General features: G+C 42.1%; 1 protein-coding gene across 24 annotated transcripts in view; it reads right to left on the reverse strand.

Annotated features, from left to right (window-relative positions):
- Positions 1–19,690, reverse strand: part of rimbp2 (RIMS binding protein 2) — a 125,996-nt gene that overhangs the window by 32,747 nt on the left and 73,559 nt on the right. For 19 of the 24 annotated variants that reach the window (XR_005639501.1, XM_039803393.1, XM_039803392.1 and 16 more), the window contains 5 exons: positions 17,063–17,146; positions 8,086–8,175; positions 4,531–4,653; positions 3,005–3,109; positions 521–571 (listed from right to left, as the gene is read on the reverse strand). Coding sequence is in view for 23 of the 24 variants with exons in the window: in XM_039803393.1 (XP_039659327.1) it covers positions 521–571; positions 3,005–3,109; positions 4,531–4,653; positions 8,086–8,175; positions 17,063–17,146 (453 nt within the window). In the remaining variant the exon portion in view is untranslated. Of the gene's footprint in view, positions 1–520; positions 572–3,004; positions 3,110–4,530; positions 4,654–8,085; positions 8,176–9,118; positions 9,181–17,062; positions 17,147–19,690 lie in introns of those variants that run through there. The other 5 variants (XM_039803395.1, XM_039803394.1, XM_039803414.1 and 2 more) reach the window with 3 other exon arrangements.

Genomic DNA, 19,690 nt, shown 5'->3' on the forward strand with positions numbered 1-19,690 from the left:
AGTAAAAAGAGATGTAGGAAAGAAATAAAGCACAATTACACATGTGATCACTCATACGCATCTTGAAAGCACAACACTCACACTTATGGTCTGCATTGACACCCGCACATACGCATCACCTCATTACAATGCTAATAGTAAGAGATAATGGCTTTTTTTTTATGGATTTTATAATTAAAAGTCTGTGACATTTTGTTCTTTACAATGTATTAACCTTTCTGAAAAAAAGGCCATTTACACAACTCTGATGTTAAGTTTAAATGCGTACCTCACAAGTCAATATATCAGTCAAATATTGTTAAAAGAAATGTTTATATTTAGCCCATATCTCAAAACATGACAACTAAAAAAAGCAAAGAGCATAATAATTCAGGTAGTGCGGTCACAAAGAGCAGGAAATGGCTCTAGGTATACACAGGTCTGCCCCAGGGCTGACTAGTCTCTTATCCTGCAGCAGCAGCAACCACATAAGCACACACAGTCAATTCCCCCCCACCCCCTCAAGAGTCCGGACGCTCACCTCTAACAGATGGACAGCGCCTTCATGTTCCTTTTTTGCCTCAACCTGAGCCTGGGAAATACAGGGTGCAGCGTTTCAGTTCACTTTCATTTATATTGCAGTTAAGTTTCAGTTTAAAGCGCCAATGAAAGGCCTTTACAAACAAAATAGAAAGACCTTTTCATTCATTGGTGCTCAGGGTGAAAATGATTGAAAAGAAAGCCACCATCTCTATGTGAGGCCACGATGAAGGATGAAACTTATCTCTAGCGTATTGTAACGTTGTACCCTTTCCAAGAGTGTCTTGATTTGAACAATTCTAACTTAACCACAACCAGCTCATGATATTGTGGCTTTTTTGCACCATTTTCACCTTTTATATTTTATGTTTTTTTTAAAGCTTGTTTAATTATCAAAACAGTAAGTTATGCAACATGAAACAATTATGTGCACACAAGACTGTTGATATAATCAAGGAAGCATTTGTCAGTTTTAGTACACTTACCTGTGAAGACCACTTGCCTGAGAGCATATAAACAAGAGATCTCAAACTACCAGCCTGGGGGCCACATCTAGCCAGAGAAGAATTTTTTTTTTTTTCTCATTTTGGTTTTCCCCGATATAGAACATTTTCTAGCAAGGCTCCTCCTCCAGCTATAGCACCAGTTATAACGAAAACTGCCTCTTAATTTGCATTTAAATAAATAGTTGACAAACCCTTATTCACATTCTGATACCTCTTTTATCTCTGTCTGTGGTATAAAAAAACTATTCATCCTTTTATGGGGGGGAAGGGGGGGTATTTCTTGGCTCTGAGTAGTGACTCATAAAACAGCAAACTGTCAACATGTCAACATGGTTTGCAGTAATAGGTGAAGCAGCACTAAAGCATAGGCCAACAGGACTCTTCACAGCACACCTGTCAACCTAATGGCTCTTTCTAAACCTGAAAGAAAGTGATGTGACAGTTTAAAGAGAACATGGAACAGAAAGAGAAAGAGAAAGTGGACAATTCTTTTTTAGTGCAACTGTTTCGTGCATCATCTACACGCAGAAATCTGCCATTCACCAGGAATACAGGGTGTTCAAGTGCCCCCACTAGGAAAGAGCAACCTGGCCACTGGTCCTCAGGTAATATGAGTTTGAACCCTCATCTATCTAAACCGACATTGTAATCACAGATATCTCACACTCCGATACATGCAACTACAATATATTGCAAAGCAGGTGTGATCCTGGCTATTATTTCTTTCTTTTTTTTAAAGATTATTTTTTTCGGTATTTTTGGCCTTTATTTATAGAACAGCTGAAGACATGAAAGGGGAGAGAGAGAGAGGGGGGGGGGAATGACATGCAGCAAAGGGCCACACAAACCCGTGGCCGCTGCGTCAAGGAGTAAACCTCTGTATGTGGGCACATGTTCTACCAGGTGAGCTCCCCAGGCACCCCTAGCTATTATTTCTATGTATATAATGATTACCCACACGATGAACATGTTACCAGGGTGTATGTTTGAATGGCTGTTTAAGTCACGTCTAAGAAAAATGGCCTGGACTGAGGCTCTGTGCAAACAAACATAATTGTGAACACATTTTAAATTAAGGAGGCTAGTGCATTCAAAAGGAATGAGGTTTGGGTATTATAGAAGCATTGAACTGTATAGAAACAGCATAATGCACGCCATTTTTCTTATGGGAACCAGAAAAAACCTTTTAAAAAAAATTTTTTTTACAAAAAAAAAAGAGAACATCCGCCCACCACAAAAAAAAAAAAACTCCCCCCCCACCAAAAAAAAAAAAAAAAAACAAAAACCCCCCCCGGGGTCTGAAGGAAGATAAGGCAGTAATGAGCTTCTGTTAATGAGAGGGAAAAAAAGCTGAGAACTCTGCCTGTGAAAGGCTGACTGTGAAGTTAGAGCAACACTGCAGCAACAGCAACACTGGGCATACATACAGACTGTTTCGAGAAAAGGCATTGGTGACAATTCCTATCACGTTCACACTATCAGCAATCTCAGCCATTGCTGGGCTTGCTTTGGCATTACGGTCAGCTCCAGTGCACAGAGGACGAAGCCCGACCATCAAATGGCCTGGGCCAGCATTTATGTTTAAGCAAGCCTCTAAAAAGTGTCATATTTACTTTGGGTTTTCAATGTTTGATTTGCTTGCTTGTAACAAACAAAGAGCAGTGCTCCTGAAATGTTGAGCACTCAGGGTTTGGAGAGTGATAAGACAGCTGAAGGATGGGGTTAAGAGGATGCCCTGAGAGAGCTCTAGTAGTGCCAGCGATGAAAATGTTGAGAGAGGTGAGTGCTACAGCCTATAGAGAGCGCTTTCCTTTGCTCTGCTCTGTATATTACAGTCCTTGAGTAGACTTCCACCTTTGTTAGACTGTACCAGTGCTCATCAAAAAGCTCATTTGACTCATGACGCGTGCCCAGGCTGAGCAAACAAGAAAGCCCAAACCTGTGGTGCTGTGAGTGTTAAGTAACCTGAGCTCCCTTACCTTCTGAAGAACTTCAATCTCCTGCTGCTTGGCATTGAGTACAGCCAAGGCCTGCTCATGCTCCAACTCTAGCTGCTGCCTCCGCTCTGCAGCCTCGCGCATATGCTGTCCGCAGGGGGTGCAGGGGTGGAGAGCCAGGAGTGAGGATTGGGAGGGGTGAGGGGAGGGGCGAAGGGGGGGGGAAGGAGCATAGAGAGGGCTGCTGTTAGTGGAACTAAAACCCAACGGCACTGAGCCAACACAAAATGCATCTCCAGTCTTCTACTCCACACTCAGAGACAACACAGGTGTTAACATGTGCACACACATTACACATACAGAGGCTGGTTAATTAACAGTGTACTGACCTTTAAACCCTTAAAAAACAAACACGAAAGACATAAACTATGCCACAGCAAATGCCATGTGAGAACAGTTTATGTCAAATGATCTGAGGGAGAGATCACATCAAATTGTGCACGAAAGGTGCTTATGGACGAGGACTAGAGATGCTTTGCTGTGTGAACAAAAAAAGAAACTAACATCAATCCACAGTCAGGTTTGCTGCCCCCTTTAGGTAACACAATACCTGTTCGAAGTCTGGTTACTGGTACTGTTTGAAAAGCTGTCCTCAGCGATGTTGTCTTTGCATGATCAATACAGGGTTTTACGTTACATGAAAAGGGTGAGCAAACTTCGTAGCGTGCTCACTTGTCTGTGGTCATCCATAACAACAAAAGAAGCCATACAAGGGACTGAATGCTAGGCTCTTCATAACACAATATGCCTGTGTCATCCAGTCACATCACTGCTCCCACTATAGGTGAACACTTGAGACACTTTCAGGTGAAAGAAGCAAATGACTGTTCCATGCCAGTAAGAATCTAAGATAGGTAATGTCATCAAACGTGTAGGTGACATTATCATCATGAAGGTGACCCAGTCTCTCTGTCTCCAGCTTCCTCCCCCTCCCGTCATCATAAAGCCACACTCTTTGTCCTGCCTCATGCAAAAATCACATTCCACAGTGCTGTGGTCGTATAGCCAGGTGACCATTCATACGTCTGGTAAGCAGCCCACGGATAAAAGGGGGAGATAAGCACAGCCACTCAAGTGGACAGAAAGCATTCAGAATGGGATTGAATAGGACTGCTCCCTAACAGATGGACATAGCAGTGATACCTTATAAATCTAGCAGGGGGAGAAGGGATGGGGAAGATGGGAAAGGGCAGGTCAGGGAGGGTAGGACTGCATGAAAAGGTGGAATAGGAAAGGAAAGAGGGGCAGTGTGCTCCAAGCTTCTACTCTTTCACAGCTCCTGGTCAGACCTCCCAACACGACACTGGAAGGCAACAGACATGTCAGGGACATTAGACAGTATAGCGGAAGATAACCAGATGGAGGCAGTGTAGCACAGGTAGGAGAAGGGGTACTGGCAAAGGGTTAGGCTCCATAAAAACACCTGAATTAGGATCCCGGGATAGGCGGACTACTAGAACTAGAAATGCACACAGTACTGAGAGATAGTGCGCTCAAGGCTTCCTCACCTTGAGCACCTGCTCTAGGTTCTCCAGTTTGCCTTGGAGCTGGTTCCTCTCCCACAGGGCTAAATCTCTCTCCTGCGTCACAGCACCAAGGGTCTCTTTGAGCTGGGCATACTCAGACTTCACCTGTGCAGACAGAACAAGCAAGGAGCAAAGAGACTGAGAGTTTGAGAATGCAGCTGTACTACAGTGTTTACACTCTTTATTTGGGGTAAAACCAGGCAAACATCATTGCATCATATTTAGTTTTCACACTGATCTAAACTGATTGTCAGCCTCTTTAAGAATACTGGCAGGTTCATGTTTTTCTTTGCAGATATGAGAGTGGTCATTCTCTTGCTCCCCTAAAAAAAGAGGTCTTTTGTGCCCCACACAGACGGTTTACCTGCATGCAACCAAAGCCCTCTTAAATGTGATTGGTCAATACTACTCGGTCTACAAAAGGGAACCAGAATGCTTCCGATACGCAAATACTGCCTCGTTGCCTACAGATTCTGCATTTATATGCAGGTATAAATTATGTTACTAGAAATTAGTCCCAACCTAACGCATTGTGAGTATGTATAATATAATATACAAAAACTGTTTACATCCATGTTAGTTAATTTGCAATCTGCTTCTTCCCTGCATTTGGCTGGTGCATTACCACTTTATTCGGCACACTACCGCCACCTGACGGTAAGCACAACAGTGTGAAACCATTAGCAGGAATCCTCGCGTCACCTGTATGTATGTGCGTATGCCTGAGAGGCAAAGAAAAATGGGGGCCTATCCATCAAGTCATTGTTACTAGTGGTAAAACATACCACAAGGTACCTTTATGGGTGGCTCATAAACCGTCCACCATTACCCAACTATACCATGTTGGCAATGATACAACTGGTTTCAAGAGCTTTACATTAAATGCATCATTGCAGACTATAACAGCAGTGTAATCACTACAGGGTGGTGGTAGGCAAATGCCAATGCAGCAAAATGACACATTTGCTAATGAGTAAATTTCCCCTGATTCACACTACGGAACTAAAGATGGAGGACAGTGTTAAAGAGTCATCATCTTACAAAAATAACCACTTGTTAAGCAGCTGTCATTTATTATTAATTAGCTATGTTATTTTAAAATGAATAATACAGCTAGATTAACCAGTGACAACGGTATTCAAGCTCTTGAAGCAGCAGTGGCTCAATTAACGGTTTGTCACTTGTTTCCTTTATTCTAGGGTGGACAAAATGTCAGGAAATGTCAGGAACACCGTTCAGTGCGATCCCAATTCAAAAACACCACAAAGCCTCCCAACTGACTACAGAGTTGAATCAGAACAAAAACTGAACATAAAAACGCTTCAAAAAGGTAGAGCTGTTACTTTGGATTGAATTCAATTGTACAGCTGTTTCTATTTTTCTGGTTGTCACTGTTGATTTGAAGCACTATGCTGCCATAAACGATTTGCTTTAAAGCCACCTGAAGCATGTGTAGCATTTAAAAACAAGCAGAAATGTTACGGGGCCAAATGTGGGAGCTGGCTGGTTTCGGTGATAAAAGCCTTTAAATATTATAATAATGCAAGAAAAACATAATTCACTGACTGCCATGGCTGTAGACCAAAACATTAATACATTATTCACTCTTCATTGTTAACCAAGCACTAAGGATTCAATTGACTGAAGTAATTGCACATTATATTAACACTGTACATCAATTCAACACCAATGAGGTCTGTACTGCCATTATGAACAATATATGAAAAATATGATTATTTATATTTCTACATTTTCTTCATAATCTGTCTCCCACAGGCCAGTTGTATTGTTACTTAAGAGGCAGTATTTTTCAATCAGCTTTTTAGAGGCCCCTTATCGGTAGCAAGATAACTTTCCTGTAGCCGTAATGTGGCAAGGCCCCTTCCTCAGAGCAGCCATGAATGACTAATGATTCCTTGAGGAGGGCGTTTCAACAAACACCAGCAAAGCAAAACACAAACAGAAACCAGTGAGTCTGCCTCTGGACCGCCCGCCTCTACACAGCAAAAACTATCCGCATGGATAGAAGCGACTGTCAGATCTAATGTAGACAGATCGAACTGAACTATATTGGATTCAGCAGAAGCAGGTCAATAGTCTATTATGGGTAGAGGGAGTTGCCGTTCGTAGCCCCTCCTAGTTCATTCAGACACGATAGGGATCAGAACACGGGGGTGTAAGCGAGGGCTAATATCCGCACTGCCCTGCAGAGTGCTGCTCTCATATCCGTCAGTGTGATAACAGTTCAGGATAGCTGCTCCAAGAGCCACCCAAGTCCTGATAAGACATCAATAACCAGCATCCCACCCTTCTTCAACCCAACAGCAACTACCTGCCAATCAGCTCCTTCAGGAAATTGCCTTCCTGTCCACAGAGAGAGGCCTGGTGCCTTTTTTTTTTGTCGATCTACTTTAACTTTGTGTTATCAGCTCTGAAGGCCTTTGAGGTATTGGGGCTAAAGGGAAGGTGAGGGTGTTTTAATAGAATTGGAGGTTTGTTGCTTTCATTTATATGCTGATAATTGGAAAAACAGCTCCATCTATCCAGCATCCTACTGTAGGTGCAGTTTTGGCTAAGTTATAGCGTGACCCAGAAAGTCATCTGATAGAGTGTTAATGTAAAGACCAAAGAGGCTGTGGCCTATGAAGAAACTAGACTGAGAGTCTACAGCCACGTTTAGCAGCTCTGTGAGGCTGTGCTCAGGCACTGCTCTGCTTTGTGCAAAATGCTAATGTAAGCGTGCTAACATGCTTAAAATGACAATGCTAACATGCTGATGTTTACCAGGTGTAATGATCACCGTCTTAGTTAGAGAGTTAGCATGCTAAAATTTGCTATTAAGCACAAAACACAAAGTACAGCTGAGGATGATGGGAGTGTCATTAGCTTTGCAGGTATTTGGTCACAAACCAAAGTATTGAAAAACAAAATGAAATTGTGACCTGATGGTGGTGCTATATGACAAGTTAAGGGATCACTAAAGCTACTACAATTCATCCTGAGGGGAACGTGAATGTCTGTAACACATTCCAATGCAATCCATCCAATAGTTGGCGGCACATGTCATTCAAAACCACTTGAGGGAAAAATCATTAGGATTCATCTTATGGGAACGGTGCATGTCTGTACCAAAACGTACAAACACTCAACCAATAGTCTACATGTAAATAGATATATATATATATAGATATTTCACTAAAAAACAAAAATGTCAACCTCATAGTGGCACTGCAGAACATTTCAGTGAATTCCAAAGTCACTAGGATTAATCTTCTGGCAACAATGAATGTCAATCCATCCAATAGCTGTTATTTCAGACTGGACAAAAGTGGGTGACCGACTGACATACCGACAGACAGACAGACAAACAGACGGACTAACATGGACATCCATAGAGCCACGCCGCCAGCTAAAATCATGCTTTACTGTAGGTGTGCTCACAAGACAGTTATGAGCTTATAATGATTACAAGTGTAAATGGAGCAGCACTGAGATGTATACAGTATATAGCCAAAACCAAGGCCTTTCACCTCTTACCTTCTCATACTCAGATGTCTTGTGGCTATTGTTGAAGAACTGGAGGTTCAAATGTTTGTTCTCCTGGAGGAAATCTTGAAGCTCATTCTCCTAGACGAAAGAGGCAGAAAGAAAACAGAGTTTAGAACCCCAGAAAGTCACAATGATTAAACCAGAGCACAGCACTCAAAGCCAGCGTGTTGTTAGCGATAGCCCATGCATTATTCATCTGAGGAGACCGCTCGAGGTTCTCTACGTTCTAGAAGCTGCCATTTTAGCCACTACAGTGAAACAATAATAATAGTGTCATAATAATAGCTTTTATGTCAAGGTCTTAAACATACTGGAATAGATGTAAAAAGAAACCAAGAAAATGTTCTTCTTCACCGCTCTCTGTGAGTGGATGTAAATTAAACATGCATTCTGATACCCTCCTAACCACACACACACACACACACACACACACACACACACACACACACACACACACACACACACACACACATACACACACACACACACACACACAGAGCCACTTTTTCAAGTGTGTTGAGCCGAGGGTAAAAAAAAACCCTTCAGTGCAGAGAAAGAAAACTTAATTACATTCAATCAACAGTCATGAGGCGTGCCGTGGATGCAATTTATAGTGCCAACTGGAGAGTTCTCTGAGATGTGCAATTCACTGTGGCTACAGCAGCATGTAGGCCAAGTGTTGTTCTTGTCAGGAGCAGAGAAACCTACTGGCTCATGCATGATACATTTACTGTAAAAGTGTGTACAGTGTACGGTGCTTCTTAATGGCTAGTGATGGTGAGCCTGCTACTTTCTCCTTATGTTTTACCTATGAAGGATGTTTCAGAAAGCCAATTGAGACAGGAGTAACCATTACAAAACAAACAAACATGCATGCAAGGGTCATTTGCTTTAGTGATGTTCATAAAGCATTGTAAAGATCAGCGCTGTCTGGTAAATGCACATCAAAAACATTTTTCACGACACGTCACAGTAGGAGAATCGCAGGCGTAAATAATAAAACAAATGACGGCTGAATTACATTTATCTGCTTCAGTTTCAGGGTCCTGGTATCGTGCATGCTGGCTCACTGTCACACTGTCACTGGGAATACAACAGAGCCATCATTAATGTTATTAGTATCACCTGTGCCTTTCCAAATGTCCAAATGTCCAAATGTCCAAATGTCCAAATGTCCAAATGTCCAAATGTCCAAATGTCGGCTGTGATGAAAGCCTACTGTTCGTGATGACCTCGGGTGTACATTTAGACTTGTTGATGATTGATTGCGGACTGCTACCAGGTGGTGTATGTACAGTATATGTAGAGTACATTAGGCTGTATCTGACACCAGATCAAGTGAGGTCAAAAAGTACGGTAATAATGTAAGCTTAAAAGGCAGTTATCCTTTTTCTACAGAATGATAAGATATGATAACCAAATTTCAAAAAGAACATTGTATCTACAGTAGATAATGCATCATTAAATTGGTATATGTTCGGACATTGCTATTAGTTTTTCATGATAATGTAAGACTATAAATAGCACTGCGAATTGGAGAAACCTATAAATATTGTATAATTTTCTAATGCATATACTATACTGTACTGCCGGGAGTGTTATAGATATTATATACTACGCTGGCCTGTGCTCAAATTACATGTATAAATGAAGGAAATGTTTTATTTGTAATGAATGGATTATTTTGGGGGATTGTGAATGACCACAAAAACATGTTTCAAATCATGTATCATTATACAGTATAGCTATAATGCAAATTTTCCTGCTACACTACAATTACTACTAACTGCTGTTACTACTCACTACTTCTAATAATAGTAATAATAGTAATATTAATAATAATGGACATGTACTGTGTGGACACAACTACAGTGTATATACTGTACATATGCGCAATATTGAGGAGAAATGCTGTCAAGGACATGCAGTGATAAGTAAACAACAGCCTGAAGAAAGCACCAAAGTCACATCTGAGATCTGCTGCTTTTCCATTAATTTCATTTCAGTTCCCGAAACATTATTGGCATTTCAACCTGCATCAATTGTGTCCAGTCAATTTTAATGCTTCCCGTACAAGCACCAGATTGCATTCGCATTCCTATTCATCTGCATTGATCCTTGAATTGGGAGCTGATGTGGGCTGGCTAAGCCTCCAGGTGTTCATTCTGAAGGACAAACACAGCTACTGAAAAAAAACAAAAAAAAAACAGAGAGCTCACATTTTACTGTGTGCACGCTGATTAACACAGTGGACTGAGATACTTTTGAAATTAAGGGCCCTATTTTAACGATCTGAAATGCAAGTATGAAACGCAAAACGCAAGTAGCTTTGTGGGCGGATCTCGGGCGCTGTTGCTAAGATACCGGCGTACCGACGCAAATCTAAAATGGGTTGGTCTGAAGTAGCTAGGTGTGGTTTGGGCGTAACGTGCAATAAACCAATCAGAGCGTCATGTCACATTCCCTTTAAGATCAGGCGCGCTTGTTCCAGATTGCTATTATGACGGCGGATTTGCCTGGCGCACGCCAGCGGGAGCTGCCGATGCGAGATGCGGCAAAGTAATAAATGCCCGTCTTGGCCGGGTGGCGATGTTGCTGCGGCCTCTCGGGCGCATCTCCTCAAGTCTGGAGAGGATTGCTGCGGCCATGGAGCGTGGGCCTCCAAACGCACCACCTGCTCCTGTTGTGCCCCTTCCTCCTCCCCCCACTCCATCTCCGTCCACCCGCACCACCGTATGCGCGTTGTGCACACGCTACATTATGGCCAAGCATGCGCCCCTAAAATAACATCTGAATAACGAGCTAATGACTTTAGACTAGCACCACTGACTTTAGACTAGCAACACTGACTTTAGACCAGGTTTTTCCTGGTCAGTGGCGGAATTGTTTTCTGAAACTGCAGAATAGCACCAAGTAACGTTTGCGCCGGAACACGCCTCCTCTTTTCACTGAACCGCCCCCGGGAGCGCAAATACATTCCCTAATTTACCGACGTGCGTCTGTGGAGGGAAAAGTCTGCTGTGCGTCGGGTGCAAAATAGGAATGATACATGCGTCGGTGTACAGAGGCAATTGCGCTGAGTGCAAGATAGGGCCCTAAAGCTTGTTGTTGATTTAAGCATTTCAACATAGACTGCCATGCTTATTTAAAATCCTTTTTGGAATTTAGAAGCGACAGCACATCACACACGTAGTGATGCAAACCAAATTGTCCTGAACACAGAGAATCAGCTGTTTCTTTGTCCTGTATTGTTGATGTGTTAACACTTTAAAGAGATCAGTATACGTCATAATCCCTTGATAAGGCACATTCTTTATAGAGAGTGTGTGAGCCTAGTGATGAAGAGAATCCCATGCAGAATACATCGTGGCCTATATTGAGCTGCCTCCAACATTATTCAGCTGAGGTTTTCTGCTGAGGTGTGTGATTTGCCATTTGAGTTTTGCTTTGAATACTAACACCAATGTACACATAAAATGTACTACACAGCATAAATTCAGTTTGATTAATTCTTTTTTGTAATGCTTTAGAAACTTGCTAATAGTATATAGTAGTATATAGTAATATATATATATATATATATTTATATATATATATATGTGTGTGTGTGTGTAACCAATTCAAATCTCCATGACATAATACATGACAACATACAACATAAATGTTAATTACTGTAATATACTATTTGCAATTTGCAATGTTACAAAAATACAATATACTGTAGTGAGCAAACAGACAAAACAACACAAAAATATTATATTTATATATAATAATATTGTGTAGAGACAGAGGGGAAGTCTTTTAGATGTGTTCTATTCATTCTTGACAAGCCAGGCTATACGTAGTTTCATGAATAATGCACTATGGAACAATAGTATTAGGCCTGAGGCAGAGTACCTGGGTCACTCCTATGTTTGAAAGCAGTGCAGAGGCAGTCGTGTGTTCTGTCCAGACATTATCTGACTCAGCCTGGTGTGCCAGAGCTGTGTGTTTAATTTCGACATGCCTGACCGATGAATCAACTCTGCCATTTAACACAGGAGCAAAGCAAACATTCCACCCACTTACTCTCTGCTCTGTAGACTCTGTGTAAACAGCATCATTTGCTCTTGGTCAGTATAGGCGACAGCCACTATTACTATTGTACTAATTATCAGCTACCCCTTTTCAGCCTGACTCTCTTTCTTTATCCAGACCATCTGCTCTGAACCTTGCCCTCCTGACTACTGGCTGCTTGTTACATTGATGACATTAAAATAGGAATATTATAAAGGTATAAACCTACTTTTTATAAGCAAATTTGGGGACTGGCAAGATTACAAAAATGTAATTGTGCATGTCAAGTGTACAGTTGAAATGTACTGACTTAGCTGCACAGTGTAGTGTGAAAGTACATACTGCCTTTCCCTTTCAGGTCCTCTGCATACTTTTGTTCTCTATAAAGGGGCCCTTAAGCCCTTAAAGGGGAACGTTGGTACTTTTCAAACTATTCTCTATTTTACCATTTTGTGCCTAAGTGACTAATCGGAACAACAATTTTCGAAAATGGTCCACTATTAAGTAAAAGCCCAATTTGGTCTGTTTCTAACCAAGTCTCGCTTATAGAGAAGTATTTCGGAAATGTTGCGGTGGTGACTTGACATCCACATTGTTGAAATCATCTAAATATTCAGCCCTGACATCGAAAAGTTTAGATAACACTAAGCTACGCTTTCTGTACTTTAACTCAACAAACTCATCACTCCTCTCTCCAACTCTCACTTCGCTGTCTTATGGTAACGAGTCACCTATCGCGAGATTTCAGAATGAGACTTCTGTGTGAACGCGACTTGGTTAGACACAATAACGACCAGACCAGATCAAGTATAAGGTAAACAAAAACGTCTTATTTCTCTTCCTTCCTTTCAATAATGTAATCAGCCACTTATAATAACAATTTGAGCCTGTCAATGGAAAGAGAAGTGCTCTTTTAGGGCAGGTGTACACAGCAATCGCACTCAGGTGCTGACCAAAACAACCGGTTTTGGTCCACACCAGTTCCTAACAGACTCTGGTATGGTTTGGTATGTTTCGTATGTGGTGAGAGCGTGATCCGACCCAACTACCAGGTGTACGCCGCAAGTTTGAGCTACAGTAAACGGCTCCTGTAGTCAGGTGTGCTTTGCAATCTGCGATGCGGCAGAGCATGCAAAGTCTAGCAGATTGCTATGTTTCTGTCACAGAAATATACCGCGGTCAAGCTCGCTGCTACTCACGTCTCCGTTGGAGAAGTTGGCTGAAGTTGGAGACAGACGTAGAGCAGAACGAAGTCCCAGAGCAGAGTAGACGAAGTAATGTCGCTCGTGAAACAATGTCTGGAAAATTATTTTAATGAATACATGGAGATTTTTGCACTATTTCAGAACACAGGACCTTCTTCTGTATTTCATGCTCCCACCCCAGACACAGCTGACCAATAAGCGGAGTGAACGTTCTTGCTCGTCCCACAAGATCTCGCAATATTAAACCATTACGATATTTCTCGCCGAGGTAAAAACTTTTTGCAATATCAGTACACAAGTGCAGAATGATGTCGGTACTGCCGAGGACCAATTCACATTAAATCAATCGGTGCCAAATTCTGGTACCTGAGAGCGCGTAAGCACAAGCTTCTCCATCCTCTCTGCATGTTTCACAGAGAGCAGGGATCAGCTCTGAGACACATATGCATGCACGCAAAAGTTACATTGCCTCTGCAGTTTGTTCAAGTCACAGTAAGACACATGTGATTAGATTTTTCAAAACTATTCGCAGACAGCGTTTGCTGCAATATAAAATAATGGCAAGATCTTTCAGGAACAAGGCAATTTAAAGTGCATTAAAGAGTCATGAAATAAAACTGGGAAAAATAGAATAAGATACAAATACAAGAAGAAAAGTAACAGTGCAGTGTAAGAACTTGATCCCCTTTAAGCCTGACACATCATGGTGTACATAAACAAACCACAAGCATACAGTAAAATGCCATCTTGAAGATCTGAATTTACTGTACTGTGTAAAATGCAACAACAAAAAGAATCAATTCTGACATCATTGATTTCTGTTTTTTTGCTTTTGCAAATGCATGCCATGTGTCCAAGCAATAAGAACTGCCAATCCTGCCTTTGGCAGAAGGTGTTTGTGCTTACAAACAGCTCATAAAGAAAGCTAAGCCGACCACAAAGGCAGACATTTCACATTCCAGTCCTTGGACTTGTTAAGTCTGCTGTCTGCCTCAGTGTCAATCTTCAATTAGCACTGATACATATTCGGGCAACGCTAACACAGGTGCCTGTCGCCATGGTAACGGGCCTTAAATGCTAGCGGAGGCATTATTCCTCTGATGGTCTGTAGTTATATTCTCGATACCCAGGAAGGTTGAGGTGCCAGATGGCTATGCCAGTGTCTGCTGTCACTTATTATATAAATGACAGCTGAACACACTAAGAAGAGACATGGCGTTAATAGCAGCTGGAATTTCAAATACTTGAAAAATGAACGTATATTCCTGTATATGCTGTTAGTGTCAATGTAAATAGACAGTTAAAAATCTACTAGCAGAGGATCTGCAACTGAGTCCCTAACAGCTGCACCTAATTCTGTACGTGCACTCTTTACTTTAACCTGAGAAGGAGGAAAAACAGAGGACAGACAGAGAGGTAAGCCAGTTAAGACCAAACAGGGAGTGACATTACTGTCAACTCGCCATCCCCTCACAACAGTGTTCATTGGCCTTGTATGTGTTTGTGTTTCTGTTCCCGGAGCTCAGTGCGGGGGGAGATAAGAGCTGTGCTGCAGTCTGTGGAGACCAGCCTGCCATTTCTGCACGCTATTTGGGGACAGTTTGTCCTTTGGGTAGCTTCCCCCAGACTCAGCAGGCAGACAATGGTCGAGGAGGGAAGTGCTGCTGTGGGCAGGGAACGTGAGAGGAGGGTAGCAAAGAAAACAGTCCTAATGGAGTGTTTATTTGGGGCAGGGAGCCACACACAAAGACAGCTCATCTAAAGAAGAGGGCTTGGGGGCATGAGGGGAATTAATTCAAATAGTCTCGGACCAAACCGTGCCATTTAAATTACTGTTGAATTTCTCCAGCTCGTGCCTTTCATAGGAAAAATCTCACTCCAGGAGATTCACTGTAGTGCTAAACATCCCAACTCATGAAGCAGCTCTTATGTCAGTCATTCAACTCCCTGTATTGTTTTTTTAAATCCCAAACCGTCGGCCAACAAATGTCTACACTTACACATTCTCTAAAATTCTAGTGAATTTAACTGACATTAAACTCAACATTTTGCTGCAGAGCCCATGGGACCCCACTTTGACAAAGACTACCAGAACATCATAGCAGTAAGATGTCATTCTCTCTCAGAATAAACTTAACATAACAGAAGCTGAGCAAGGCTCTCCATCTCGGTATAACAAAATAAAAAGTGAGCATAGTTATTCTGCTTAGTGGGGCTCGGTTAACTTTAATGGTAAAACCCCTCAGACCAGAACCACTTAATCTTTATTTGTGCTGTGATTTACAACTCTGATGTCCTCCTGCTGTGAAGGAGTGATAGAGTCTGATGACTCCTCTTATTTGAGGTACAGTACTACTCCCTACTAAAATAAACACAACATAGCAGGGTAATAACTGCCTCTGCTGGCCAATGGTTACTTCAGCATACTGCAAATCCTCCACTCCCCAGCACCACCGAACAATAAAAGTTGAATACACACAGTTGTATGTGACCTATCTGCATCATTTCAGGCAAACCATACTCTTCTTAACACAAACGCCATCACAGACATAGTGTTTAACCACCCAAACCAACAGAAAATCCTGTCACTGATGGCTATGGGACACATTTGGTCTTCAGCACTTCCCCTTCACTTCACAACTATTCATACTTTGACCATGCATCATTCACACCAGCTTCCAGTCTTCTTCTTTTCTTCATTGATGTATCTTTTATGGGGCATTGTTGCAGCCCTCTGCAGTTAGAAAAAACTCAACAGCGTACCTAGCAGCATGCTAGTTGGTCAGTGTACAGTTCAGATAATCCCCTATGAGGTGACATGGTTAACCACTGGGCCATTCCCAACATCAAAAGAAAAAAACATATTGCTGTATGTGCAACTTAAACATTGATTTGGACTATGTTGAGCATATGATGAGCAATCATGAGCAAAGAAGACTAACATGGGACCAATAGACATCCTTTATTTAAATAATGCATAGCTAAAACGTCAAGATGAGACATGTAAAAAAGAAGCGTTTTTCTTCTCAGCAGGTTCTCTCTCCACCCAACCTTTTTTTTTTCCTTCTCTTTGCCTTTTGTCCTTGGTCAAAGCCACTCCAGCAGGAAGGATGACATTTCTGGGGCACTATGAGAAAATGTCCTTCAAAAGGCACCAAACATATGAAAATGCAAGACTTGTGTAACATATCTCTGACTTTTTACAGTGGTCACTATTACTGGACAATTACACAGGGTGCTGTGTGCTGCTCAATACTTAAATAACAGCAGGGTTGTTAAGAGCTCCATAAGCTAATGTGTATACAAAAGAAAGAAACCAATAAATGCACAGCCTGAGGATAGCACTGATGTACACAGCGGTATCCTTATACATCATATCACTATACACTGTTTTTCATCTGTTTGTGTATGATCACACACTGCAAACACTTTCTGCTGCAAAGAGTATCTCTCATTCTCAAATGTATTCCCCCTTCGAACAAAACCAAACCCACAGAACCTGCAACTTGCAGTTAACCGCTCCCATTTTTCAATTTCAGTCATCACCACCTGAGAAATAAGCTATCACTACAGTAGACCCCCCACTCATTTTCTCAAGGGACGTTTGTATGTGATGATAGCAGGCAAGGCTCTCAGGTACAAATCAATTTTAGCCTGCGTCCTCCTATCGCTCAGAGGCCAGGGTATATTTTTGGAGCACTTACCAAAGTCTGACATGTTTGATTCTTTTTCTTCACCTCCGCTTCAAGTGCTTCACACTCCTTTCTTCTGGTGCTGATCTCAGTCTCCTGGGGAGGAAAAAAAACAAAACAAAAAAATCAGAGGACAGCTGCTATGGTTTGTCAGGAACAGAAGCTTCCTGAGATAACTCAGTGAAACTAGGAAGGGAAAGAGGAAGGGAGCAAGAGCATTTCATTATTCAGCTGTATTTAGGTGTGTGAGTGTATGTGTGTGCAACAGAGAGACATGGACATTTTCAGAGATTATCTAATAGATATTACAAAATGTTTTGTTGTCAGAAAAAAAACGACAGGAGGTTGGAATGATTCTGAGGTTCAAATGTTGAGGATATAGAGTGTGGTCCTCTAGGAATAATTTGTTGAAAAGGATCAAACCAAAATCAGTTAAAAAGTCTTAAAGGTCCTATGACATGCTGCTTTTTGGATGATTTTATAAAGGCCTTAGTGGTCCCCTAATACTGTATCTGAAGTCTCTTTTATATAGGCCTTAGTGGTCCCCTAATACTGTATCTGAAGTCTCTTTTATATAGGCCTTAGTGGTCCCCTAATACTGTATCTGAAGTCTCTTTTATATAGACCTTAGTGGTCCCCTAATACTGTATCTGAAGTCTCTTTTATATAGACCTTAGTGGTCCCCTAATACTGTATCTGAAGTCTCTTTTCCCGAAATTCAGCCTTGGGGCAGAATTACAGCCTCTAGAGCCAGTCCCACAATGAGCTTTTCTTAGGATGTGCCATTTCTGTGTCTGTAGCTATTGAGGAGGAGAGAGGGGGAGGCAAGGTGGAGGGTGGGGGTGTGGCCTTGACCAACTGCCACTTTGCTAGTTAGAAAGCCATGATGTCTCTTTCTTTTTCATGGGCAGGCCAAATTCTCTGGGCTGGCAAAGCAGAGAAAGGGGAGGTAAGATTCCAGATTGGCCCATCTGAGCTTTCATTTACCCAGAGCTCGGTTTACACCTATCACCATTTCTAGCCACTGGGGGACCTAGGCTGGGGGAACTCATATTAATGTTATAAAACCTCATGAAGTGAAATGAACCTTTAACTTCATTTGGCTTGTCATATATTAATTGTAAATTAAGACTTAGGGCCCTGTTTTAACGATCTGAAACGCAAGTATCAAACATGAAACGCAAGTAGCTTTGTGGGTGGATCTCTGGCGCTGTTGCTATGATACCGGCGGGATAAATGACTCTTGCGCCCGACGCAAATCAAAACGGTGTGGTTTGGGCGTAACGTGCAATAAACCAATCAGAGCATCATCTCACATTCCCTTTAAGAGCAGGCGCGCTTGTTCCATGGCGGATTGCTATTATGATGGCGGATTTGCCTGGCGCACGCCAGCGGGAGCTGTCCGGGATGTAATAAATGCCCGTCTTGACCGGGTTGCGATGTTGCTGCAGCCATGGAGCGTGGGCCTCCAAACGCACCTCCTGCTCCTGTTTTGCCCGTTCCTCCTCCCCCCACTCCATCTCCGTCCACCCGCTCCACCAGGAGCGCATTGCCACTCCCGGACCAGATCCCGCTAGAGTGTCCAATCCCGCCCATAGTTCAACATCACGTCTCCTTAAGTCCTCTAATATTTCCTCATTTATGTCATCAACACATCCATCATTCATGGAAATGTTGTGTAAAACACAACAAGCCACAAAGAATGCTGGGACTTTTTGAGGACTGTACTGTAAAGTGCTCCTGACCTATCCAAACACCTGAAGCGTATTTTCAGTAATATTTTTCCTTGTAATTATGTGTGGTTTGCAAAAATGGGAACTTCTGCGTCCGTGTAGATGCGAGAAGCAAAGTGTATGTATGTGTTTTGTACACACGCTACATTATGGCCAAGCATGCGCCCCTAAAATAGCATCTGAATAACGCACCACTGACTTTAGACCAGGTTTTTCCTGGTCTGTGGCGGAATTGTTTTCTGTGGAGGGAAAAGTCCGCTGTGTGTCGGGTGCAAAATAGGAATGATACATGCGTCGGTGTACAAAGCTGCAAGATAGGGCCCTAAGAGTCTACAGCCTTGCTGGCCGTTCTGTGAGGTTGTACTTAGGCTCAGAGGTGAAAACTAAAACATCAGCATGCTAACATGCTCACAATGCCAACTGGCGGATGTTTAGCAAGAATATTGTTTACCATGTTCAACATTTTAGTTAAGCTAAATCAAATATTACACAACCGGACATGTTCCACCAGCAATGTGATCCGGATTTCTTAAGCAAATAACAACATCTGCAACTACAGGTTTCCCTGACGTTAGCATGTAGCTACATGTAGCAGGGTATGTAAGAACACTGGAGTAGCGTGCCTGGAGCAGATGACCATATATAGAAAACCGTCCCGGTATGACGTCATACCGAGCCGAGATTAGAACAAACCAGAGCGTTCAGAACAGTGTGAAATCTGAGGTATTGGCTCACAGGGATGATTTCTTTTATACATGTTAACCTCATTATTCAAAGCTTTGTCCTTGTTTAATATGAACATCCGGCACTGTAACATTATGGAGATGACATATAATACGGAAAAGCATAATAGGTCTCCTTTAATTAATTAAGCGGCAAAGAATAACAATTAAGTAATATTGGTCAA

The sequence above is a fragment of the Perca fluviatilis genome, chromosome 6 (genome assembly GCF_010015445.1).
Source record: "Perca fluviatilis chromosome 6, GENO_Pfluv_1.0, whole genome shotgun sequence".
Lineage (NCBI taxonomy): Eukaryota > Metazoa > Chordata > Actinopteri > Perciformes > Percidae > Perca > Perca fluviatilis.